Source organism: Myxine glutinosa, chromosome 10, assembly GCF_964187855.1.
Source record: "Myxine glutinosa chromosome 10, kmMyxGlut1.1, whole genome shotgun sequence".
In the NCBI taxonomy this organism is placed as follows: domain Eukaryota; kingdom Metazoa; phylum Chordata; class Myxini; order Myxiniformes; family Myxinidae; genus Myxine; species Myxine glutinosa.
The window spans coordinates 18,773,683-18,800,898 of record NC_136270.1 but is presented as its reverse complement, the minus strand read 5'-3'; the positions used below and the strand labels follow the sequence as shown (position 1 = coordinate 18,800,898).

The 27,216-nt window shown below is 44.0% G+C and overlaps 1 protein-coding gene across 2 annotated transcripts in view; it reads left to right on the top strand.

Moving 5' to 3' along the window:
• Nucleotides 1-27,216, top strand: part of GAN (gigaxonin) — a 69,918-nt gene that overhangs the window by 17,913 nt on the left and 24,789 nt on the right. For both annotated transcript variants that reach the window (XM_078785400.1, XM_078785399.1), the window contains exons 2-7: nucleotides 2,940-3,054; nucleotides 3,619-3,969; nucleotides 9,417-9,631; nucleotides 16,708-16,829; nucleotides 25,016-25,128; nucleotides 25,285-25,434. In XM_078785400.1, the coding sequence (XP_078641526.1) occupies nucleotides 2,940-3,054; nucleotides 3,619-3,969; nucleotides 9,417-9,631; nucleotides 16,708-16,829; nucleotides 25,016-25,128; nucleotides 25,285-25,434 (1,066 nt within the window). The remainder of the gene's footprint in view (nucleotides 1-2,939; nucleotides 3,055-3,618; nucleotides 3,970-9,416; nucleotides 9,632-16,707; nucleotides 16,830-25,015; nucleotides 25,129-25,284; nucleotides 25,435-27,216) is intronic.

Below are 27,216 nucleotides of genomic sequence, written 5' to 3'. Positions count from 1 at the left end.
TTTTTTTTTTTTTTTTTTTTTTTTGTATACTGAATCGAGGCTCGTGAAAGAGCTAACATTTACTTCACAAACAAATCGACCAGACAAACAAAATACACAAAAAGGGGGAGCGGAAGACAAGATGGGGAGAAAAGGGGAAGCACACAAACACAACATCCGAGAGCAGGGAGATGTGTGGAAGGGAGAGGGCCCGGGGGGAGGAGGCATGGGAAGGGGGGGGGGGGGGGAGGGAGAACTATAAAGCACAAGGACACCAAGGACTTCCAGGACAGAAGTTGGTATTTCAAAAAGGGGAATTGGGGTGAAATTTGCAGGGGTAGAAAAGATCACGGTTTTGGATGGGGGAAGATAAGAGATGGTGGTGAACAGCTGTTTTAAAGACTTGGAGGGTGAAGTGGGATTGAAGAGAGTGAGGGAGTTTGTTCCAGAGGCGGGAGAAAAGAGGAATGAAGGAGTGAAGGTGAGCAGAGAGTCTTGATTTTGGCAGTTTAACCAAAAGAGGGTTGCAGGCAGATCTTGTGCGACCTGTAGGAATATTTGCGGGACAGAGCCCAGAGAGAGCTGGGGGGGGCAAGGCCAGAGAGGAGTCCGTAGAAGACGGAAAGACCACCAACCTGCCTGCGGTGAGTGAGTGAGAGGCCCTTGGAGTTAGCTTCATCGCGGGAGATTCCAATGATTCTGAATGCTTTGGTTTCAACAGCGCGAAGGCGAGCTAGGTGTGAGGCAGGAGCACCAGCCCAGAGGGGAGAGCAGTATTCCATTGAGCTGCGGATGAAAGCCTTGTATGTGTTGAGGAGCTCAGGTGTGCCAAGGAAGGACTTCGCACGACGGAGGATGCCCAGATGCCCAGACTGGCTTTGGAGGCCAGATTTGAAATGTGGTTTTTCCAGGAAAGATCATGGCAGATAGTGAGACCCAAAAGCTTGAGTGACAGAACTTCTTGGAGAGGATTATTCAGAAAGTGGATGGGAGGGTTGTCCAGTCGGTCTTTTCGGAGAGACATCGTAAGAGTGTGAGATTTGTCAGGATGGTGATGGTGGTGAACAGCTGTTTTATAGACCTGCATGAAGTATCCGGCCAGGAGAGCACGGAGAATGCTGTTGGGGTCGACAGGGTCAGGTCAGACAGGGTCAGGTCGACAGGGTCAAAACAAAAAGCGCCGATGGGAAGCTCTATACGGAGCATCGTCTCTTGCAGTGCAGCACGACTTACTTCCACCTGCCGCAAGGCATCGTGGTTTAGACCTCGAGCTCGGCACCAAGCCGCCGAGCCTCCCGCTTCAGTGTAAGCATTGTAAACGTTGAGCAGCATGAAGTGGTCCCCACAGGGATGATGGAAGCGGCGGGTGGCAACTGTGGCCGCTTCCCTCTGCATTCCGCCGCGGCCAATGGTCCAGCAAGGAGGACGTGGTCTGGCAGCCATATTGGATCAAAGAAAAACAATGTTCAAAAACAGAAGAGTTCTTGGATTGTATTAACAGCCGTGCTGGGGCAGATGATAAAGCGTCATCGATATAGCGGTACCAGACACGTGGCTGTGTTGGGAGGGATGGGATGGTGCATGTCTCAAGCTCTTCCATCACCATGTTGGCCACCACTGCAGGGAGCCCATGGCAGTGCCGAACACCTGTTTGTCAGGATTTTGATTGGCTGGATTTTGAGACCGGTCGGGTGAGGGTTAACTACCAACCGATGTGCACCTTGAGACGTGCACTGACCAAGGTCAAAGACAAAATAATGACTGCACAGGTATGGTATACACCATTCCATGTGACTGTGGTGGAGAATACATAAGTGAGGCCGCAAGAACCTTAGGCCAGCGCATTAATGAACACCAGAAGGCCTTTGAGTAAAATCACCCGGAAAGATCTGCTATCGCCAAGCATGGAATAAGGGTGGGCAATGTTCCCTGATTGGACAATGAGAATGTGCTGGCGGCATCCCCGAACCGTGCCAGGAGGCGAATACTGGAGGCCTGGCACACTGGCCAAACTAGTGCCCCGTTGACAGAGGAGACTGTGGTGTTACCACAGGCACACGGACCTCTCATTCATAAATACACCAGAGAGACACCGATGCTGGGAGGAGGACAAGGACAAAGTGGGACATAACCTGCACAGGCGACAAGGATAACAAAACACAATACACCGCTCAAACACGCACAAAACACTTACAACACAAGCCTATCACGGGTCAATGGTCACGAGGTCTCGCAAAACACAGCTTTGTGATTGGTTGATGGAATAGGCCCACCCCTTCCCCCAGGTATATCTGGGAGGAGGTAAACAAGGGAATTTCTCTTGATAAAGGCTAGTGGAGGCCCCGTGCATGCTGGGTTGCTGGCCGAAACGTTGAGTTTTTAAGACAAAGCTGTAGGTCGGAGAACGGTAAAATGGACGTATTGGATATATATATATATATATATATATATATATATATATATATATATATATATATATATATATATATATATATATATATATATACTGTATATATATATATATAAATAATATATATAAATAATATATATGTGTGTGTGTGTGTGTGTGTATACAGTATATTATTATTATTATTTCCTGTGCAGCTTATGGATGCCGGTTGCATCATTGCTGGAAGCACGGCTGTGCCACTGATGAGGTGCCTCCTATTTCCAGTAAGCTGGTACTCATTTTGCCGACCTTGGAGGGATGACAGGATGAGTCAATCCACCTGGAGTTATTTCAACGGCACAACAGGGCCTCAAACTCAAGACCCTAAGATCTTAAGCCAGCTACCTTGACCATTAAACCAACACCAGGCTTTAAGATATCAGTAACTGTTTACTGTATAAGCTTTTGGTTTTGCATGCTCTTACTAGGAAGACATCAAATATAGTGACAACTCTGACAATGTATCGCTACCCCCTCTCCTCCCTCCTTGTACCCATCGTGTTTTACACAGAACAAAATTTACTTACTCACCACCCAAGCAGGATGGCATGATGTACAGGATCCCATTGGAAGGGATCGATGCCAGCGTGATGCGTGAGATCCTTGATTACATATACACAGGAGAGGTTTGTGGTTGTGTATACCACGGGAATAAAACTGTTACTTGCAGCTCAACAATTGTCGCGTGTGGTGTACGTATTTGTAAATTACCATTGTATATATTTTAATCACTGTTGCCACTTGGGAAAGTGAATCTCATGATGAGGTTTGAAAGCAATGGAATAGACAAAGTTTGCTTCCACTGATTCTTGTTTTACTGAATCCCAAACTTTGGTTTGAAATGAACAAGTTGGGAAATCAGGTGGATGCGTTGTACTCGTCAGGTTCCATATGTCCAGAATTTAAAGTTCGTTCCGATTTTGTGGAGATTTGTAAACATTTACATTTTTGAAAAGTTTGAGAGGTTCTGAATCCGAAAACCAATGTTTCCATTTGAGTTTTAATTTTATTTTTTTTCCAAATCAAATTTAAAATCAAAAAAGTTTGAAATCAAATGGAAACTGATTTTTCAGTCAGACTCTTAAGATTTTCAAAAATGTAAATGTTTACAAACCTCCACAAAATCTGAGCAATATTACATATGGAACCTCACTATACAGCAAACATTTTGTCTTGTGCACTGCATACAGGTGCGTTTAAGTGAGGAAAACATCCAGGATGTGCTGCAGGCAGCTGACCTTCTCCTCTTGATTGACCTTAAAAACCTGTGTTGCGAGTTCCTTGAGGGTTGCATTGCTGCCGAAAACTGTGTGGGCATCCGCGACTTTGCTCTGCACTACTCGCTGCTCCACGTTCACCGCGTAGCCACCGAATTTCTTGAGACCCATTTCAGGGATGTATGCGCCACAGAAGAATTTATTGAACTGCCACCGAAACGACTGCGAGAGGTCCTCACACTTGAAAAACTCAATGTGGGAAATGAACGCTATGTACTCGAGGGTGTGCTTCTCTGGCTACAGCATGACCTTGAGGGAAGGAAGGTAAGGGTTGTGCATTCACCGTTCGTAGTTCTTTCTTTACAGCCTTTTTGTCCCCCGTCGCACAGCGTAGCGAAAGGGGGACTATGGCTTTCCCCTCCGTCCGTGCGTGCGTGCGTGCGTGCGTGTTTGCGTGCGTAAGCGAAGGACCGCTATCGAATTTGGTGTGTGGGTGCAACCCACGTCAAAATCCAAGATGGCCGCCGCCATGTATGTCTGATACCATATATGTCTGAACCTTGTGAGATGAATATCTTGAAAAATAAGCGAAGTACCAACTTCTAATCTGGTGTGTGGGTGTATCTCGGCATAAGGAAGAACGCTATTGAAAATTGGGTCGCCACGTCAAAATCCAAGATGGCCGCCGCCATGTATGTCTGAACCTTGAGTGGAATATCTTGAAAAATAAGCGAAGTACCAACTTCTAATTTGGTGTGTGGGTGTATCTCGGCATAAGGAAGAACGCTATTGAAAATTGGGTCGCCACGTCAAAATCCAAGATGGCCGCCTCCATGTATGTCTGAACCTTGTGAGCGAAATATCATATCATAGCATGTTTTCTGCGTCTTCCACTTTGTCAACTCACATCACTTCTCCGACGGGGGACCTAGGCGTAACGCTTGTTTGTACAAAGTTGAAGTTCGTGGAGGAGCATAATGATTAAGGATGAGAGGGGTTTGACTTGCACAAAAGGGCAGAACGGAGCAGGTGGGCTGGCAGACATTCAATCATAACTTGTAAGAAAAGGTGGGGTATAGCAAGAAGTTGGTGAGAATCGTGGTGAGAGATGTTGAGAGAATTCCATTCAGGGCAACACGTTGACTGCGACCATAGAGGAAGCCATGCGTGGAGGTTTCCATGGATACCATAAGAGGCGAGTTTGGTGAGCAGAGCTGGGTGCCAGACCATATTGAAAACATGAGATATGTCAAGGGAGACAGCTCTGATTTCTTGTTTGGCATTGAGGACCTCCATCCATTGTTGAGACAGCAGAAGCAGCATGTCCAGAGTAGGGTGACCTGGTCTGAATCCAAATTGATGATCAGTGATTAAGCCATTGGAGAATAGGAAGGTTTTGATGTCAGAAGTGATGATGGAATCCGTGACCTTGCAGATTTTTGGGAGCAGGCTGATTGGTCCGTAGTTGCAAGGATCTGTTTTTGCACATTTTTTGTGTAAAGCGGTAATGTTGGCTGATTTCCAAACTGATGGCAGATGACCTTGAGCAAAAGAGAGAGTGAAGCGAACAGAGAGAGGGTGGGATGGAGCAGCAGAGCAGGATTTTAGGACCCGTGGGCTGATGCCCGTCTGGTCCAGTTGCAGAATCAGAGTCGAGGTTTGACAGAAACTTCTCCATCTTGTTAGGAGAGAAGGACACAGAGTACAGGAGTAGCTGGGTTTGACTGGGTAAGGTGGGTACAGAGAGAGATGGGTTTGGGACACTATTTTGAGGCAAACACAGAGTTGAGGCATTCGGCTTTGTTCACGTGCAGTGTCAACTGTGTAGCCGTTTGAGGTAAGGGAGGGGATGGAGGACGAACAAACACCAGAAACAGATTTGACCAGATGCCACCAGGATTTGGAGGGAGAGAGATAGGTTTGAGAGTTCATTATGGAGAGCAGAGAGATAGTGTTTCCTGGCTGTCCTGAGGGTAGACACACACACTTGTTCTGAGCTTTGTGAAAAGAACTGAGATTGCCTTCAGTTGCATTTGCCTTCCATGAGGCGAAGGCAAGTTGTTTCAAGGCAATTGCCTCACCACAAGATTCAGTGTACCATGGATGGGAGGACGGCTATGACAACTGAAGACGAGATGGGATAAATCTGTGCATGAGAGAGCAGTTTATTTTGTAAGAATTCCCAGGAAGAGTTGGTGTCAGAGGCTGTAGAGATAGGAGACCAGTCCAGATGTTTAATGGCTGCTTGAAGACTGTTCCAGTCGGCCTGAGTGAAATGTCAGACTCGCCGACGCTGAGGAGGCTCTCTGAGAATGGCCAGAGAGATGTCCACTTCAACAAGCAAATGATCAGATGAACCGATTGGAGCAGAAGAAGAGCAGCAGACATTTTCAGGGAAGTTAGTCATAACCAAGTCCAGAAGAGAAGATACTTTGTTGACTGAGATACTGTTTGGGAAATTGACAGATTGTGTCAGTTCCAGTTGGTCACAGAAGTCCTTTGCTGAGGTGCCATGGCTGGTGTGAGAGGTACCCACACCCAGCCAGCTGGCATGATGTCAGTTGAAGTCACCACAAATGAGGAAGAGAGAGTTTGGATGAGTGGATAGAAGTTGGTCCATGTTGTCAGACAGCGAGGTGTAAATGGAGTCCTCGCTGTTTGGAGGATGGTACAACACACATATGAACAAAAGGTGGGAGTGGAGAGGAAGCCGTAGCCAGAGGTACTCCTGGGGGTGTGGCGGAGAGAAGGCAGTGCAAGGAGAGTGAGGAAGAGTTTTTGATAAAGATAGCAACCCCACCACCAGGATGAGGCTCAGGTCTGTCATACTGGAGGAGGGAGTAACCAGGAAGAGATAAGGAATCAGAGACATCTTGAAGGAGGAAAGTTTCTGTTAATCAGATCAAGTCTGGTTTGTCAGAAGCAACCTGTATGGAGAGATCAATCAGGTTTGAGGGAAGGCCCTGGATGTTTGAAGTCCATACTGTTAAGGAAGAGGGAAGGGGAGCATTGGGTACAGGACAGGGGAGGGGAGTGGTTGGGTAAGATGAAGGGTGAGAGGGGGAGGTAGGGAGAGCTGTTTATAGTGTGTCAGAGATTTCAGAAGAGCTAGGAGAAAGGGAAGGATGAGGAGGACAAAAGGTTTGATAGTGATGGGATATAATATACCACTGAATACAACACTGCAGGGGAAAGTTTAAACATATTTAAACAAAACGGTGAAAAACAATCTGGGAAAATTCCCTTAAGTGAGGGTGTGGATCTGAGAAAGAGGGAGAAAGGGTTGAATGAGTATGGTGGAAACTAGAATTGGAAAGGTGAGTAATGGCTGAAGAGGTAGAAAGCAAAGGAGATAAAGGGGGCTGGGCGAGATGACACGTACGTGGTCATGGGCGGAGGAGGGGACCGCGAGGAGAGAAGGAAATAATAATAAAAAATGTTTTTGGGGGGGGGGGTAGGGGGGGATTTAAAATGTTAGACATATGGTAAGATGTTCGGGGGAGGTAGGGGTGAAAAAAAAAGAAAAGAAAAAAAAGCAATACAGCGAAAGAAAGAACTTAAGTTTACAAAATACCGACGGGGCGGGGGAAGCCTCGAGGGACGGGCCTCGCACGCCGTGCGAACAAAATGACTAATTACACACAAGTGTACACGAATTACAAACCAAGACTAACTAGAAACACACTGTAACACACACTAAAATAACCAGTGGAAATTTGACAAAAACACCATTGGGAAAATGCTTAACTTTGATGACATGGAGAGTTCGAACCTTCGCGGAAGCGAAAGTGGCATTAACCAATCTGGGTCAAAGGGGGTCCACCGGGGTTCAAAGTGGGTCCAGGTTTGATGTCACCCCCCCCCCCCTCCCCCCCCCCCCCCCCCCCCCCAAAATAGGAATTTGCTCTTTCCTCTGAAGCTAAACACACTATTTCGAGGAAACTTGACCACAATGTTCCATTCATCACCCTCAATGTACCAAGGTTTGTTTGGTACTCAATGTACCAAAAATCGAGGTCTCAGGAGGTCTACGGTGTGTACGGTTGCGAAACTACGCACACAATTTTGATCACCCATGATGTAAGTTTGTTCATTCATGAGAAGAAGCGCGATCTTATGCGGTGTATTGGGGGGGTGGGGTCTATGGGGTTGTCACCCCCAAATAGTTTTTTTTTTTTGGTTTGTTTAAAGTCTCATGATTACATTAGTATGATTTTACATGCTGCCCTGTTCCCTATCAACCATTGAAATTGGTTTAAAATACCCTGATACTGTTTAAAATACCTTTAGTCAGTGTAGTAGCCTGCTTTATGCTGCCAGGTGAGTGCCCAGAGGTATTTCCCCTTCTTTTTTTTTTAGTAATCTGAATGCCTGCTTTTTTGGAAACAATATACAACAACATGCATTTTAAGGCCATTTTCCCTGCTAGAGCGGGGGTTAGCCTTGCGGTCCCCATGGCAATCTTCTCTATTTTGCCCTATTTTCTGCATCTCTCCTTGTTAACCCCCTTGCCCGCATTTCTTCTTCCACCATCTTTAGCCAAGTCTTTCTCGGTCTTCCCCGTCCTCTACTTCCTTCTACATTAACTTCCATCACTCTTCTCAACCAGTCACTTTCATCCTTCCTCAACACATGACCAAACCATCTCAACCTGTTCCTCTTCACAGCATCAATCACAGGCAATATTCCCATCATCTTTCACAATTCATGATTTGTCTTCCTCTCTCTCAACGATACTCCGCACATCCATCGAACCATTCGCATTTCCACCCTTTCCAGCCTTCGTTGCTGCTCTACGTTCATTACCCATGTCTCGCTCCCATAAATCATAACACTTCTCACACATGCAGCATACACCTTTCCCTTCAGCTTCAGCGACACTCTCCTCCTCATCAGCACGCCACTCAGTTCCCGAAACTTCTTCCATGCACATCTCACTCGAGCAACCGTTGCCGAGTCTGATCCACCTTCTCCATTCAGCATGTCCCCGAGGTAGCAAAATGTTTTCACACCTTCCAGCTTCACGCCGTCTCCAAGATCCAACTCAACATTTCCTCCATCTGCAGCTCCCTCTGTGCACACCTTACATTTGAATGTAGCTGCCACACTGGTAAATGACCCTCTCAGACCACTACATTTTTGATGAACCCACTCAGCGCACATTGTACATTGAATGGAGTTCACTCCGACACCCTTCCTGCACACAGCACACGGCCACTTCCCAGTTCTTTCCACCTCACCACATGCTTTACCACTTGCCATCACCTTCGTCTTTCCGATATTCACCTTCAGACCTTTTGTCTCCATACATTCCTTCCACTTGTTCATCTTTTCCTTCAGTCCATCCATACTTTTCGCAATCAACACCAGATCATCTGCATACAACAACTCCCACGGTAAACCCTCCTTTACGTTCTGAGCCAGCACCTCCATCACAGCTACAAATAGTAGTGGACTTAGTACCGACCCCTGATGCACTCCCACCTTCACCTAAAACTCACCACTGTTCCCGTCCTTCGTCCTTACAGCTGTGTGCGCGCTCTTTTGTACATTGCCATCACTACTCTGATCAACCATTCCTCCACTCCTAACTTCCTCAATGCCCATGTCAATACTTTGCGTGGAAACAATATGGAACTCGTAAATCGTTATAAATGGAACATGTTGCTTGTTTCATCCAAGATTAATAATTTGGGGTCATAGCTCTGACCTGACTTATTACTCTAGTTCAAGACATAAACTGACTTATATTATGGCCATTTCACCCAAAGGTGCATCTGAAGGAAGTTATGGGTGGTGTGTGGCTCGATGCACTGGACACCAAATACCTGCAGGAAAAAATGGTACGCGATTCACTCGTGCGAGACGTGATCACAGAATGCAGCATCCCCCTAACAGAAACGCGGAGTGGTGTGGCCGTTCTCAACAGCTTCAGGCCACGTGGATATTCCGAATGCATTGTCACCGCTGGGGGAGAAGACCGCAGGTATGATGAGCTTCCAAGCATCCAGCAACTTTGAATCTCCCAAATGCAATGCATTTATTTATTTATTTCTGTCCCATTTGAAATTTGAGGCACTAATGAGTTTGTGCATTTTCATTGTTATTCATCATTTGATGTATATATTTTCAATTCATCACTGCAATCAGAAATGTCTTATTATATAGTTCCTAGTTACCTTTAATACACATTGTCCAGATTTGTCTTTGTTGTTTGTGTTTTAGAGACATTTCACTTTTGTCATGCCCTTGTGTTGGATTGCTTTGCTATGAGGCCCAACTTTGAGTCTCTGTTCTAATGGGCCTGTGTTCTAATGCACCTTTTTATAGAGTGTTGTCATTTTGTTTGTGCTTGCAAAGAAAGAATATAGCAAACATTGGCATTTATGGGCATAAGTCCTGCATCCTGACACCCACTACACTGATTGGATCAGGATGTAACGGGATGCAAAATGAACAAGAGGACGAGGAGGGAGGGACACCAACAGAAGAGGTGAAGGTCTAGATAGAAGGAGTCCTGGACAAACAATCGGTGTGAGGAGGAATTGGGGAATGGGGGGGGGGTGGGGGGGGCAGGAGATTACCCATAGGATGGACAAGATAGATATGGAGGGGAAACTGGAAATTTTGGAGGAAAGGTCATTGGAAGGGGGGTTGGGGGGGGGGGGGGAGTGGCAGGGTTTAACAAGGTAGTACAGTTCACGGCTTTGCATTGGCGACGATCTGAGATTGTGGTGAACAGCTGTCTGGAAGATCTGGAGGGAAGGATGAGATTGAAAGGTGAGGAAAAAAAAGAGGAATGAATGAGTGTCGGTGAGCAGTGATTCAGATTTAGGTAGTTTCACCAGAAGAGGGGGTTGATGGTGGATAGTGGGTGCCCTGCAGGAACTTGGGGGGGGGTGGGGGGGGGGTAGACAAGACATCGAAAGAGCAGAGGTTGCAAGACCACGGAGGATGCAAGACCACGGAGGGTGCAAGACCACGGAGGGTGCAAGACCACGGAGGGTGCAAGACCACGGAGGGTGCAAGACCACGGAGGGTGCAAGACCACGGAGGGTGCAAGACCACGGAGGGTGCAAGACCACGGAGGGTGCAAGACCACGGAGGGTGCAAGACCACGGAGGAGGCGACCACAGAGCTGTCTGCGACGGACAAGTGGTAGCCCATACACTCGGCTTCTTCGCGGGAGATTCCAATAATCTGGTAGGCCTTGGTTTCCACAGCTTCCAGCTGAGCAAGATGTAAGGCAGGGGAACCAGCCCAGGGGGGAGAGCAGTACTCCACTAAACTGCAGATGAAGGCCTTGTAGGTGGATAGAAGTTCAGGAGTGCCAAGTAAGGACTTTGTATGACAGAGGATGCCCATTTGGCAGCTGGCTTTGGAGGCCAACTTTAAAATGTGGTTTGTCCAAGAAAGATCATAGCTGATAGTGAGACCCAGGCATTTGAATGACTGACCTTTCCCAGGAGGATTGTCAAGAAAGTAGACAGGAGGGTTTGCCAGACGGTCCTTTCGGAGAGGGAAAGTGTGACATTTGACAGAGTTGATGGACAATTTCCAAATGTTTTACCAGCATGTCATTTTTTTTAAGGTCTGAAGAGAGGGAAGAGGCTGCAGCCTCCTATGTGAAGGATGAGGGATGTCATGGCAGAAGGTGAAGTCATCAGTAAATACCATGCCTTCAGATAGTATTCACACCCCTTGACTTTTTCACATTTTGTTGTGTCCCTGAATTTAAAATGGATTTAATTAAAAAATTTGGCGCCGAGGTACACAAAATACCCCATAATGACAGTCAAAATATGTTTTTAGAAATCCTTGCAGGTTCATTGAAAATGAAATACTGAAATATCTAATTTGTATAAGTATTCAGTTCACTGAATCAATTATTTGAAAAGCCATTGGCAGTGATTGAAGCTTCGAGTCTTCTCGGCCATGTCGGTATCAGCTTTGCACATCTAGATTTGGGGAGTTTCTCACATTTTTCCTTGCAGATTTGCTCAAACTCTGTCAAGTTGGATGGGGAGCGTTGGTGAACAGCACACCGTCTTTCCACAGATTCTCAATGGGATTCAAGTCTGGGCTTACACTGGGCCACTCTTGGACTTTCATGTTATAGTGCTGAAGCCATTCCAGTGTTGTTGTGGCTGTATGCTTGAGGTCATTGTCCTGTTGGAACGTAAATCTTCTCCACAGTCTAAGGTCTTTTGCACTCGGAAGCGGGTTCTCCTCAAAGATTTGCCTGTATTTGGCTCCATTCATTGTTCCTTCTATTCTTAAAAGTCCTTAATCCTTGCTGCTGAAAAGCATCCCTATAGCATGATGCTGCCACCACGATGCTTCACGGTAGGGATATTTTTTTGTGGGTGATGAGCTATTTCCTGTTTCCGCCAGACGTAGTATTTTGCATTCAGGCCAAAGAGTTCAATTTTCGTCTCATCAAACCACATAATCTTTTGAATCTGAGTTTTTCATGTGCCTTTTTGCAAACTCCAGGCATGCAGTCATGTGTCTTTTTCTCATGAGTGGCTTCCATCTGGCCACTCTCCCATGAAGCCTAGATTTGTGAAGTTCTGCAGAGACTGTTGTCCTTCCGGCAGGTTCTACCATCTCAGCCAAGGAACTCTGTAGTTCTGTCAGAGTGGTCATTGGGTCTCATCACTGATCAAGGTCCTCCTTGTCCTTCTTGCCCGGTTGCTCAGTTTGGTCGGACGGCCAGCTGTAGGAAGAGTCTGGGTAGTTCCTAGGAATTGTTTTATACCCTTCCCTAGATCTATACCTCCTCACAATTCGATCTCAGAGTTTTATGGACAGTTCATTGGACTTCATGTTGGAGTTTCTGCTCTGACATGCAGCGGCAACTGTGGGACCTAATATAGAAAGGTGTCTTTCTAAATCATGTCCAATCAATTGAATTGGCCACAGGTGGACTCCATTCAAATTGTAGACATCTTAATGATGACCAAAGGAAATTGGATGCACCTGAGCTCAATTTGGAGCATCTTAGCAAAGTGGTTGAATACTTATTGACTCAAGACATTTGAGCATTTCATTTTTTAATTAATTTTTTTTAAAATTATCCAAAAACAAAAATTCCACTTTAATATTACTACACCTATATTACTACGGAAAATTCCAGTACACCCATTCCAGACAGTTTGGCAGGAAGAAGAATTCCTCTCTGTGATGTATAGATTACAGTAGATCTATGGTTGGGCCTCAAAAACATGGGGTGGGAGGGGATTGTTCATTTACCAAGTTTATTGTGGAGCGCTCACCAAGTGGCTTAAGCATTTGAGCAAGCACTCCATTCAAACTGTTGATAAGGAACAGCTGGCTTGGCAAGCGCTAGCTAGCTGCTTGGAAATTGAACACACCCTGGTTTTCCTCACTTTCAGTTTCGTGTTAAACAGCAGTAAAGACTTTCAAAAACGGCACGCAAAACGCCACGTTAGGGCGTTTAGGATCATGTTAGGTAGGATCATGTTAACCTTTGTGTGGTATATAGATTAAAGGAGATCTTCGATCAGTGCCATAAGTAAAATTTGTCACAGATATTGGGATTCCTTCAACTTACTTTCAGTTTCGTGTTTAACAGCACTAGCCACTGTTTTAAAAGGTAGGTAATCATATGTGTTTGTGGTTTATAATATTTTTCCTTCTGTGAGAATCCGGTGCTCCCACAAAAACGGCACGATGAGCTATATATACACATTAATACGGCGCTTGTTCAAGGGGGAGAAACACCTTGTGGGACTGGATATTATTCGTATTAATATTGTTTTGTAACAGCATTATCATTACGCTTTTGTTTTTTGAAAGCGTCTATGGAAAAACGCCACGATAAAGCTATCTTAATGCGGATATACACCTCAACACGCAACCCTATCGGTGGGGAAAACCCCTTGATGGCGAAAACCTCCTTGGGGAGGGGGACAAATGAATTCATGACAACCTTCATTGTGTGACCTTTAGTCCTTTAAGTTTTGTTGATATTGGATAAGTAATGACCGAATGTATCGCGGTCAAAAATCGCTAGACAGACGGGCACCAAATTGCGTATTTTGGTATGATGGGATATTATGGGTAGATCGATCAGTGACAAAAAAAATCTCAATTTCATCCATTTTAAAATCAGGCTGTAACACAAGAAAATGTGAAATATCAAGGGGTGTGAATACTTTCTGAAAACAGTCGATAAAGGGGATTTCCCAGAGAGTCAGAGAGATTGATGAAGATCAGGAATAGGACTGGGACAGAACACTGCCTTGGTTCACTCCAGCCTTGACAGGGAGAGGAGATGAAAGGATTCAGTTGAGAGTCACACGTTGGCTACGAGAGTGGAGGAAGTCAGAAGGCATATGTGGAGTTAGCTTTGGATGCCACAGGCAGAGTTTGGAGAGTAAGTCAGGGTGCCAGACTGTATCAAAAGCACGCAATATATCCAGACATCGGCCACACCCACTTCCTGGGCCTCTTTGCAGTTATTTAGGGTGTGTTGGGGAGTTGGTTGGAATTTGCATTGAATTTGTTGTCTTGGGAACATGTACAAATATTTTTAATGAGAAAGGATTTTTGTTTTGACAGTGCAAGTGCAAAACTTTGATCTTTTCTACCCCCGCTAATTTCACCCCAATTCCACTTTTTTGAAATACCAACTTCTGTCCTGGAAGTCCTTGGTGTCCTTGTGTTTTATACTTCTCCCCCCCCCCCCCCCCCCCCGTGCCTCCTCCCCCCAAGCCCTCTCCCTCCCACACATCTCCCTGCTCTCAAATGTTGTGTTTGTGTGCTTCCCCTTTTCTCCCCATCTTGTCTTCCGCTCCCTCTTTTTATATATTTTGTTTGTCTGGTTGATTTGTTTGTGAAGTAAATGTTAGCTCTTTCACGAGCCTCGATTCAGTATCCAAAAAAACAACAACAACAAACAAACAATCAAAAAAAAAACCAATGTATGTTGTTGATTATGTAAGCATAGATTTGTTGTCTGTATGGTAGCATTTTGAGTTGTGGTTGTTAATCGCCTTACCATGTTGCATCTCACCTATGCTAAGCCACCACTCTGGTATGTTGAGAGGTGACTAGCGTCATCAGTGTGTGCAGTGCGAATGCATTGATACAAGCTTAATACCATTTGGTTTAAAACCACACACAGTAGAACAGCTACATTCGAGTTTTTTTGGCATCACAATCCAGTAATTATGTTACGTTTCTACCTGTAAGTCGTGCTATGAAGGAGGACTTTCATTGAACAGGTGTGCGGATCCCTCGCTGTGTACATTGGCTTATCTGTTTTTTAGGGGGTTTTTTTAATAAGTGAAGGCTCATGCACAATCACCCTCAGAACAAATTGTATTATTCCACATCGGTGTTTGTTTCCATGATTTACAAGGACATTGGTACGCTCTGGACAAATTAGTCTGTATTTGAACTTGGGTTCCCTACATCGCAGACCAGGGGGTTCAAATGGGAATACCAACAAGTCAATTTGAAAAAGACATCATCGCCATTCTAATGTTTATCGTGACCTATCCACAAGTGAATGATCTGCTTAATCAGAGTAATGAAAATGACATGTTTTGGTCCTGTGTTGGACCCCAGATGAGGTAATGTTCTCTCGGTACATCTTGGGCACCACCATTGGTATGCTGGGTTAGCTCAAATAAGGTTTCGTCAGCATAACTTGCAAGAGAAAAACCTTAGACATTAGTGGAACATTTGCAAGAGCATGATGATCATGCAGCATGAGGTTAAAGGTGATATAGGTAACGGAGGACATGCAGAGGTTAGGAATTGGGAGAGAGGGGAAGGGGGATGAAAGATATAAATAATCAAAAGCCGCTCATAATATTTATTGAATGATATAAGTGGAAACCTGATGAGTGCTGGGAAATTAATTTTCCCTTTGGATATGGCACGAGCTTGATTTATAAACGCAGCATGATGGTAAATGATGGTTCATGTGTTTAGTGATTTATTTAGACCAATTAATAACAGTGCCATGCTTTTATGAGATAATTACGAGTATTAATAGGGGGAAAAAAAAAAAAAGCAAAGCATTTCGTTTATTCAAAATTTATTTCCTTTTCCAGAGTTAGATGTGCAGTACAGTACTTCCAAAAGTTGTTGAATTATGAGAATGAATGGGATAAGGAGGTGGAGTGCAGGAAGGTGGAAGGAGCAGAGGAGGTAATATCTCATCAAGAGGTTAGGTCAGTTATGAAATAAATTGAAGAAAGGTAAAGCAGCACGACCAACTGGTGTTGTGGTTGAGATGGAGAGGGCAGCAGGAGAGTTAGGAGTAAAGTGGACGACTGAGTTGTGTCGGATGACATGGGGGAATGGATATTGGATGGCCAGTATGATTGTACCTTTGTTTCCAAGGAATGGTGACCCATTACTTCCTTCATCATACAGAGGGGTGAAGCTGTTAGAGCAAGCAAGTATTGGAGACATCTGAGGTTATTAAGAGGAGTTGTCAATTTCGATGAGAACCAATTTGGCTTGATGAGTGGAAGTTCGACGATAGATTCAATCTTTATAGTGAGGCAGATTTAAGAGAAGTACTTGGAAAATAATTCATTCATTTGTATGGAGCCTTCGGCTGCCTGGCTGCATTATTCTTTTTTCTGGAGGCGCAGCTGTGCCGCTGATGCAATGCCCCCTTACCAGCCAGCTGGTGCTCATTTTGCCAACCTCGGAAGGATGACAGGCTGAGTCAACCCGTAGGCATTAACGTACATGTAATACAAGGAGGCCTCCCCTTGCCCTCTCTATGTCTGCCTCTTTCCTCTCTATCTCTCTCTCTCTCTCTCTGTCTCTGTCTCTGTCTCTAACTTGTGTTGTTTATTTAGTTGTATACAGGTACTTGACCAGGCATTTTATACTTGTCAGTAAACTTCTTTCTTTGTATACTTGAATAGCCATCCTTAAGCCCTGGAGCGAAGAATGGCATTGAGGATGTTGGTTTCACATGTTTCTTGACTAGAGGAAAACAATTGTACAGAACAACATTTAGTTGTACAACTTGTACCGTATAACTTATTCCCTTTTTCCCATCAATAGTACACGGATACCGATCGCCACAATGCGCTGCATGTGCCCCTTGTACGATCCAAACCGGCAGCTCTGGGTTGATCTTAGCCCCATGAGCACATCCAGGGTCAACCATGGGGCCGTTTCAGCTGGTGCGTATATTTGTGTTTGTGTGTGTATGTGTGTGTGTTTTAACATGGAAAGACGCATAACTAACAACTGCTACACTCCTATGCACAGTATCAGTCAGCCTAATTTTGTTTTATACATTGATCTCCTGCACAAAAATTGCATGCAGGACAAGCACATTAGGAGACACAAGTGTACTTTAACATGAATTACATACAAGGGCATTAGTAGACAATGGACAAATAAAAAATATAATATCAGTAATTTGAACCTTCGTTCGTATCCTAAAGAGCGATTGCTTTAGATGAGAACACTAAACAGGCCGAGCCCCAGTTTTAGTGATTTGTGCTCTTTCATCGATATGCTCACATATCACATTTTATGAAAAACATTTTCAGTGTTTCGTGGATTTTTGTAATATCCTGACAAAACAACCAGAGTTGCCTTGGTGGACAGGTGCTGGTAAAGGTAAAGCAGCACGACCAACTGGTGTTGTGGTTGAAAATGCTGGGTTTTGCCCATGCCAGTGCCAGTGACTGGTCGGAATGAAAGAATGCTGGGTTTTTGTAGTTGATTTGCTCCCTCAACCCTCGATCTTGCCAAGGGGGTGAATATTGCAAGAAGGATATTTCTCAGGCCCTGTGGGAATTGAGTACAATTGCTCGAAGATGTCCGACATGGCTGCCAAATCTTTCCCCTCATTGCTTCTCACACAGTAATGATGCATTTCTTTCCGCCCCTCACAACCACTCGTGAATTAACTTTGTTTCGCATGGCGAACATCACAAGTAAGTGAGCATTGTGCTTTATTACCTACATCACAATTTCTAAAATCCTCAATTTTCATCTGATTGACTTGAAATTTGAATAGGATTTTCATATCAGCGAACTGAATTCAACCAACAGCTATTTTTGAGGTCAACATAGGTCACAAGGTCAACATAGGCTAAAGGTCAACCACGTTTCTCAAATTTCTGAAATTCTCAATTTTCATCCGATTGACTTGAAAACTGAATAGGATTTGCATATCAGCTTACTGAAACCAGCCACAATCTATTTTTGAGGTCAACATAGGCCAAAAGGTCAACATAGGCCAGATTTCTAAAATTGTCAATTTTCATCCGATTAACTTGAACTTTGAAGACTATTTGCATATCAGGTCACTGAATTCAACCACTAATTATTTTTGAGATCAAAAGGATGCTCTACTGAGTGCCATTCTACTTTGTTTTGTTTTGCCAAGTGTCGCTCGATGACTGATTGTTATTTGTTTGTTTGTGAACAAGATATCTCAAAATGTTGTGGACGGATTCGGACGAAATTTGGCAGAGAGGTAACGTATGTGACAAGAACGAAATGATTAGATTTTGGTGAAGATCCGGATTCGGATCCGGCTACTAGAATTTTAAAAGTGATTCTTCACCATTGGAAGATAGGGCCAAAAACTATACAAAGCAGAATATCCCCAAAAAAAAGTTGTGGACGGATTTGGACGAAACTTGGTGGAGAGGTTGGGTGTGTGACAAGGAAGAATCTATTCGATTTTGGTGAAGATCTGAATATGGATTCGGATATGAGAATTATTTATTTTTTTCTGAAGTGATTCTTCCTCCATTGAGAGATCGGGCCAAAAACTATACATAGTGGGATATCTCAAAAAGTTATGGACGGATTTGGACGAAACTTGGTGGACAGGTTGTGTGTGTGACAGGGAAGAATCAATTATATTTTGGTGAAGATTCAGATCTGGATCCGGCTAGTAGAATTGTTTAAGTGATTCTTCACCATTGAGTGATATGGCCAACTAGGCAGAGGTATGCTTTCTACCTCATGCCGTTCTAGTTCAGCAAAGTAATTTGATGTCATTTTCAGTCCATGCCAAGTGAAGCAATTTTATTTCCACGTAAAGGTAATTTCTCTTTATGGGAACACTTTTGTCTGTCCACACTCTGTCTTGGTTGGAAAAAAAAACCCCAAAATACAGCATTTGACTAAATAGTACACCCACTCCCTACGACAGCGTGAGGAAGGGTCTTGTTATTATCCTTTCTGGGATTTATATATTACAGTAGTTATCTGCTCAGGCTTCAAGAACACCAGGTTTCCTCCCTTTCAGTTTAGTGTTAAACAGCATAAGTGAGTGATAAACAGAGAGTAAAAAGGTAATTATACGCGCTTGTGGTTTATAATATTTTTTCTTCGGATATGCTAGCCCAATGAAATGCCATGAAAGGCGATTTATACACGTTAACAAGGCGCTTTTCCAAGGAGGAAAAATCCCTTGGAGAGAGGGGCCATTATTAGTATTAATATTGTTACGTGTGTAGGGGTAGGTAATTAAATACCTTAGTCCAGATAGAATTGTATAGATTAGCGTGCTCCTTATGCCGTGAAGCCACCTCGATGTATTTAGTTAGGGCCGGATGTCCGTGTAAACGTTTGTGTCTCCATGCGAGGGGTGGAGCTATGCTAATTAGATAGGGCATAAGGATAAATTCCCAGTGGGTAATTGTCCTTGTGATTTTTTCCCTTTGTTCCTATGACATTTATTCAGCCAGCCATGCGATCAGTAAATACTTAAAATAACATGATCGCCGACGGTACCCAGACACTACAACCTCACCCTGCCGAATCTTCTCTATGGGCGTCAATAATTGCCATGAGGCCACGCCCCGAAGGACGATTGGTTGAGGAACGATGGTGCATTGCGACGGTGCTGCACGATTGGTTAGAGTGTGACGTCGTCATCGAACATTCTAGCGCTGGAGCAAAAAGATGAAGCGACCGCCATTTTGCTCTCTCTCATTCTGGGCTTGGTCGCAGGCGGTCGCATTCGTGTCCTTTCTCTGTTCCTGGCTACGGTGAAAGCGGACACATTTTTCTCTCTGTTCCGGGCTACATGAAAGGCAGATGCAACTCTCACTCTCTTGGTGCTGGCTCGTGATGGTTGTTTTTGTTCGTGCTGTGTGAGCCTGAGAAACATCAGAGCTTTGTGGAGCGTGGAACGACCGGAGGAGGGGGACGTTTTGCTGCCGATTCACGGCTCGGTGTGCCGCATGGTGATTCGCGCCATCCTGAGCAAGATAAGTGCTGGCCGGCAGGAACATTATTTATTTTTACTTTTGTTTTCCCCTTGTTCGTATACGAGTCCGTATGGAGGCGCCTCAATATAGGAATTAGTTTACCGTACGTTCATTTCTTTGTTGCCTGCATTATTTTCACTAAACCCTTATTTATTGCATTTCTTTGTCGTGCCTGTCTTGTATGTTTATTTGTTCATGGGTTCGGATAAAACCCCGTCGTGTCCGTCTGTGCAGGTAAGGACCTCGGTATCCCTCACCCACGTGTGCTGAAGAGATAACACCGCCATATTTTGGGGCATACGCCTCAGAGTTAAAGCTCGGTCGTCTATCCGTCACCCAGTGGTCTTAACCCCGGGGACACGACAATATTGTTTTGTAGTAACATTAATATTATGCTATCGTCATTTGTATTGTTATTACTTTTGTAATTAGAATCAGTCTTGGAAAAATGCCATGATAAGCTATCTTAACATGGATATACACCTTAACACTGATTTTGGCCATGGGAGGGGGGCAAATTAAGTCTCTACAACCTCCATTGTATGATCCTTAATTGTTTTTACTGGGTAGCCTGTAGGGTAATGCCGTCTGGAACAGCGGTTGTATGTTTGTATGTATGTATGTATGTTTGGATGTATGCATGTGGGTATGTATGTTTGGATGTATGCATGTATGCATGCCCCTTCCACCGGCATTTTGTGGTTTTATTCCCTTTAATTCTCTGCAACCGTTGGTCTAATTGACACAAAATATTTTCACCACAGGAGCACTTCCTCCTGTATAATTTTTCAATGATAACTATGATGTCATAGGTCACCTTCGTAGTAAGGGCACAGTCTTGGAAAAACCGAAAAAAATTGCACCTCAATATCCCTGAAACCGCTCCATGGAAAAAATTGAAAGGTGGCTTATTGTAAAGTACTCCTCATGGGGAATAACATATGTGAATGATTATGTCATAGGTGCCTTCATTATGACGTCATAAATTGAGAAGTATAACGCTTGATCCGATCAGTATGAAATTTCTTTAGTGGATCCTCCACTCAGCAGATCCAAGCCTGGCTATGCCGTTGTTGAACTATATTATCGGTCTTGTTGTACAGTCGTCGCCCAAAATATTGGCACCCTTGCACTTTTTTAAAATAATGCACCATTTCTTCCAAAATATTGTTGAAATTATGAAATATTTTGGTATCCATACATGCATTTCTTTGGTTTGCAGTGGAACAAAAAAAAAAAAAAAGCTGAAAAATTACTAAATCTTAGCTTATTCCACACAGAAATCCTAAAATGGCATGGACAATATTATTAGCACCTTTTCGAAGTTGTTAGAAATAATTAGATTTCAAGCAGGTGATTCTCCTTTCGTTTGGAATTGAACTCACCTGTGGTGAGTTACAGGTGCCTGCAATATAAAAATCACTCATTCACCCAGTTTGAATAGAGAAAAGGAGTCGTTCTGTCGTTCTGTTGTTTTGTGTCACTGTGTGTACCGCAATGAGCATGGATAAAAGAAAGCCAGAGAATTCTCTGAGGAGGTCAGACACAAGATTGTAGCCAAGCTTGGACAATCTCAAGGCTACAAGTCCATCTCCGGAGACCTTGTTGTTCCTGTGTCCACCATACGCAATGTTATCAGGAAGTTTAAGGCCCATGGCACTGTAGCCAACCTCCCTGGACGTTTCCACAAGAGAAAACTTGATCGAAGATTGCAGCAACGGATTGTTCGAATGGTGGAGAAAGCACCTCAATCAACTGCCAAACATATTCAAGCTGACCTTCAGACACAAGGTACGACAGTTTCACCTCACACCATCCGTCGCCAACTCTATGAAAGGGGGTTCTATGATCGGAGACACAGGAGGACCCCACTGCTGAGAGAGAGAGACATAAGAAAGCCCGACTGGAGTTTGCCAAAACACACCTGAGCAAGCCAAAATCCTTCTGAGAGAATGTCCTGTGGACAGATGAGACCAAATTAGAGTTTTTTGGTAAAGCATATCATCTCTATGTTTACAGAAAACAAAATGAAGCCTTCAAAGAAAAGAACACCTTCCCTACAGTCAAACATGGAGGAGATGAAATCAGGAGATTACCAAGGCATTTTGGAGCACAATGTTCAACCCAGTGTCAGAAAGCTAGGTCTCTGACGCAGGTCATGGGTTTTGCAGCAGGACAATGACCCCATGCACACTTCAAAGAGCACCCGGGAATGGTTCAAGACAAAATGCTGGACTGTTCTGAAGTGGCCAGCAATGAGTCCAGATCTAAATGTCATTGAACACCTGTGGGGATATCTGAAAACAGCAGTTGGCACCCTTTAAATCTGGGAGAAATAGAGCAATTTGCACAAGAAGAGTGGGCCAAACTGCCAGTAGAGAGGAGTAGGAAGCTCATTCATGGCTATAGGAAGTGCTTGACTGCAGTTATTTTGTCCAAAGGCTGTGCTACCAAATATTAAGTCTAGGGTGTCAATAATTTTGTCAATGCCATTTCTTTTTATTTTCTGATTTAAAAGGATATATTAAGTTCTGAATCAAAAAAACAAATGTTCTTTAATATTAACAGTGAAACAAAGAATTGTGGAGACCAAATACTTTTGCCAATTTCAACTCATTTTCGAAAAAATTGGGAGTTATTTGAAAAAAGCGCAAGGGTGCCAATATTTTTGGTCACGACTGTATATATGTATAGCAGCAACTACTGACTGTTCAAACACTATTTTTTTTTTTCTCCTTTATGCTGTGAACAATCTTTAGTACATCACGGGTGATGAAGGTTCTGGTCACGTTTCATCAAAATTTTGTGTGTAGTTTTGGAGAAGAAGAGCCGAGTGTTTACTTAGTGTGACTGACTTAATGCCTGATGGACAATGGGGTGATAATATTGTTACGGAATTCGGAGTACGGCGCTCCCCTTACCAAGGGGGGGTTAACCCCTTGTCCTGTACACTGGCCGTCTCCGATCCTGGGGGTATGAGGTCACGCCCGGTCAGTGCTGAATAGGGTATTAGGCCTATCCTTCCTATGACCTAAGTACCAGCGCCTCCCGGTACGCAAGGAAATACTCCCGCCCGTGCCGCAGCGTAATTAATGGATTGCGCCGAGCGAAGCGAACTGCGGCGCGAGCCGTTAGCAATGACTAACCCGATTATAAAGTGTTTGGCCAAAATCGTGCCACAGGTATTCAATCAGGGGAATCACGAAGACGATCGGATGAGAATGAAAACCAGGAGAGTACGGAAGAACAGACTGATATTTATTAATTACTATTTACACAAAAACCAAAGAAACCAAAGGAAGAAACGAAAGTCATTTACAGAAGAGAAGACACAGTGCAAGCTTATACAAGCTTACTTATTCCCACAGGACAACACAAACAGACTCACACGAATAGGGAATTGCAGGCAGGAATGAATGGCTGGAAGGAGAAGGTTCAGGTGGGACACAGGGCAGGAATGTCCGGGCAAAATGCGCAGCAAAGAGGTCCGCTCCAGGTTCACAGTTCGGAAGCGAACAGCCGGAGGCTCCACACGGCAGGGCTTTCTGCAGCAGCAGGTCTCTCCTTACTCGCCGCACCTCCTTGATGGTTATGGAATCGGAAAATGCCACAAAATGTCACAAATGAAAATGCGCCTCCCTCCACAGAACTCTCGAGCACCTCCTTCCACTGCTCTCTCACTCATCTGCGGTCGGGGCTTTGCGCAACGGGTTTTATAACCCCGCCCTTGGAACCCTCGCGAACCTGCCAGATCTTTCGCTCCATGCCCTCTCAAGCCAAACCCACTGATTCCTGGTTGGTCGTAAGGGCTGGCTGACCCCACCTTTGGTGACGAGCTGGGGCCACGCCTGTGCTTCTGGTAGCTCCTCCCCCTTCTTCTCCGAGATGGAGCACATGGGCAATGGCGTTTTTGGAGCGAGCGGTAAGGCGGCTGCGGCTGGCAGAGGCGCTTTGGGGAAATTGAAAAGGGGGCCTATCTTATTTGTTTGATGCAACGCAGATTCAACTATTGGAAACACATGGCCATACCTGAAACACAGAATAATGAAATAACTATAGAGAGGTCCTATGATTTGCTACGTGTTGCAATGTGGACTAACTAAGGTGCGATTATTTCAATTAACAGCCAATTAAGGGGAAATGTACACAGGGGTTATTTATAAGGGAATTTACAACTAAATTTACATGTGAAGGTTCTAAAGACCGCAACAATATGTACCTCCTGTGAACAATTTTTGCTAGAACTTTAAATATTAAATTTTTAATGGTTTACTAAAGTCTAAACAACACAATCTTGATCGAGTGGCCCAGTTTGTTTTACATATTGGTATAATGCTCTAGGAATAGCTGTTGCATTCAATCAATGAAATTAGATTTGTGAGGAACAGACTTGATAAACGGTGTGCCCCTCATGCACCCGTCGTGTGCCCGTCTGTGACAATTTCTGGCGACGTTTCAAGAAAAGACGTGTCATAATATAATTTTCAATTTTAACAATCACTGCAATTAATTAAATTAAATCTTGTTAATGTTCCAAAAAGTATTTATTGGGTCAGAACCTTACTGTTATAGCAAAACAATATTTGGCCTATTATGCGTTGGGAGAATGTTGAAATTCTACAATCGTTGACGTATGTTTATGGCTCCTAAAGGCTCCCTGATACTAATTAGAGTCTAGTACATAATATCTACTGGGGCTGGCAGGGTAGCCTAGGGGTAGACATATTCCCCTCTGAGCCTATCTATCCTGGGTTTGAATTCTGACCCGGATGTAAACTCTCATCTTGGTGTTTCACAGGCAGGACGAAGCATCAATGTGTGCATCGGCCATCAGATGGACGTTAAGCTGGGTGTTCCGTCCACAAGCACTTGTTGGTGGTTTCGAAATTTTTTAGGGGGTGTTATGTGAAGAGTGGGCAAGTTATCTCCAGCACTTGGAAAAAATGATAAATTATTATCACCTAAAGTCAAACTTTAGACCTGGAAAGATGGGCTAAAAACGTTCCCCAGACGATCACAACGTGATGGAAATAACTGGCCATTAAATAAATAGTGGTAGTGATATTGATGGTAGTAGTAAACCAAATATGTGCTTCAACCTACAGAATTGTCCTTTTCCATTTCAGAGGGTTACCTGTTTGCCATTGGAGGTCAGGATGCAGAGAAGAAAGTACTGAACTCTGGTGAGAAGTACAATCCAGATACAAACACCTGGTCTCCCATCGCACCAATGAAGCAGGTATCCAATCAACATTGTGTACTGATGGACAGACCATAATGGAAGGAGATTGACAGAGTTCAATGAATCATTTCTTTCCGTACACTGGTGGTATGTGTGACATTTGTTTGATATTATATGTGACAATACTCATTTCTTGCCATTCTGCATTTCCAGGCACGCATGAACTTTGGCCTTGTGCACATTGATGGGATGCTGTATGCAATTGGTGGTGAGGATGAGGAGTCTGAGCTCCTCACAGGAGAGACTTATGATATCTACCTTGACACTTGGAACATAATGCCTAATCTCACCATACTGCGAAAGGTACAGTCGGCCCCCGACATTTGCATTCTCAACATCCATGGGTTCCGCGTATTCGCGGTTGTTAAATTGTGACCTGCTTCGCCATTCGCAGCCCTGTATTTTTTGCTAGCGTAAAAATTTTTTTCCCACAAGCCACGAGCATAACACAGTTATAAACACGAGGAAGAGTACCCATCCCATGTGATGGGAATAACTAACATAAGTATCCCTCTCCTCTCTCTCTCCCTACACTTCTCCTCCTCCCCTTTCTCCTCCTCCCCTTTCTCTCCTCCCTCCCCCATTCTCTCTCTCTACTACTCCCCTCTGCTTCCCCTCTCTCCCCTACTCCCCTGTCTTCCCCACTCTTTCCCTCCCCTCAAATCCTGCTCCCTCTTCCTACCCTTTCCTACTTATAGTATTTGATATCTGATATACCGTTACTATACTTGTTACAGAGCGCCTGTGCCGCCAAAGCAGCTTCCAGAACAAGGGTTATACTTGGTGGTTTGCCATTGCCTTCCCCGCAGTAACGTCTTTAACATCCACCAACTAATGTCGGAATACAGTGCGCCAGTTTAACGTCCATCGGAGGGACGGCATACATTGATTTACTCGGTCTGTGAAACACCAAACACCAGGTCAGGATTCGAACCCAAGCTAGACAGCTTCGAGGGTAGTGTGGGTACCTCAAGATCATCCTATCTGCCGAGATCATCCCTTAACGCACTGGTAATAATCAAACTGCGATTCCATGTTGGACCAGTATGTATTACTATACGTTAAAAATGTGTAATTAAAGTAGAATCCAAATCCAAAAAGATCACGACCGATGTCCCTGGATGATGTAAATTAAAATCGGACATACAATAATTACCTTTAAAAGAGTGAAAAAAATGAATTTCGGAGCCATTTTACTTCACATCCGCGGTGCCGATTATTTCATTTTAAAACTTTCGTCATGAACTTTTTAACCTAATTTTGTTCCGCTTTCACTCGAGATTTCAACATCATTAGTTAGGCCATGAATTTCAATCGTTAAATATGGAATTGGATTCCGAATATCAGCTTTTAATCTATCTATAATTCCAGTAATCTCTGTGTGTATGTTTGTATGTTTGTATGTTTGTATGTTTGTATGTCTGTGACCGCTGTTTCTCGACAACCACGGGTCCGATATACTTTAAACTTGTCAGGTATATTGCTGGGGACCCGAGGATGTGCCTTTTCAAGGTTTCATATTAATCGGACAAGTAGTTACCGAGCTATGTCCAAAAAACGATTCAACCAATCAGAGAGCAGCGAGTTATCACGTGTGCCGAACGTGGCGAACAGACTCTGCCTCGGACGGCACATTTGAGAGCGTATTCATTTATTTCACGTTGGCAAACTATGTTGGCGTTAAACTATGTTTTAAAACTAATTAAAACTACTATCTATAATTCCACAGGTCCGATAAAAAACACCGTACTCGCAAGCCGTTCGCTTTGGACCAAACCATTTCATGTAAATAGAGGGGGGGGATTGTCACCGTACTCGCAAGCCGTTCGCTTTGGACCAAACCATTTCATGTAAATAGAGGGGGGGGATATAATTTTAGATATATATATAGTACGGGCATGCCCTAGTAATAATAATAATCATAATAATTCATTTATTTTGTATAGCGCTTTTCCAGAAGCCCAAAGGCGCTTTGACAGAGTGGAAAACATATAATGCATAACAATACATGAAAACAACAATTGCAAAAAGACAAGAATCAATAGGGAACCCTATTGCCACATATTAATAAGCCTATACGATATA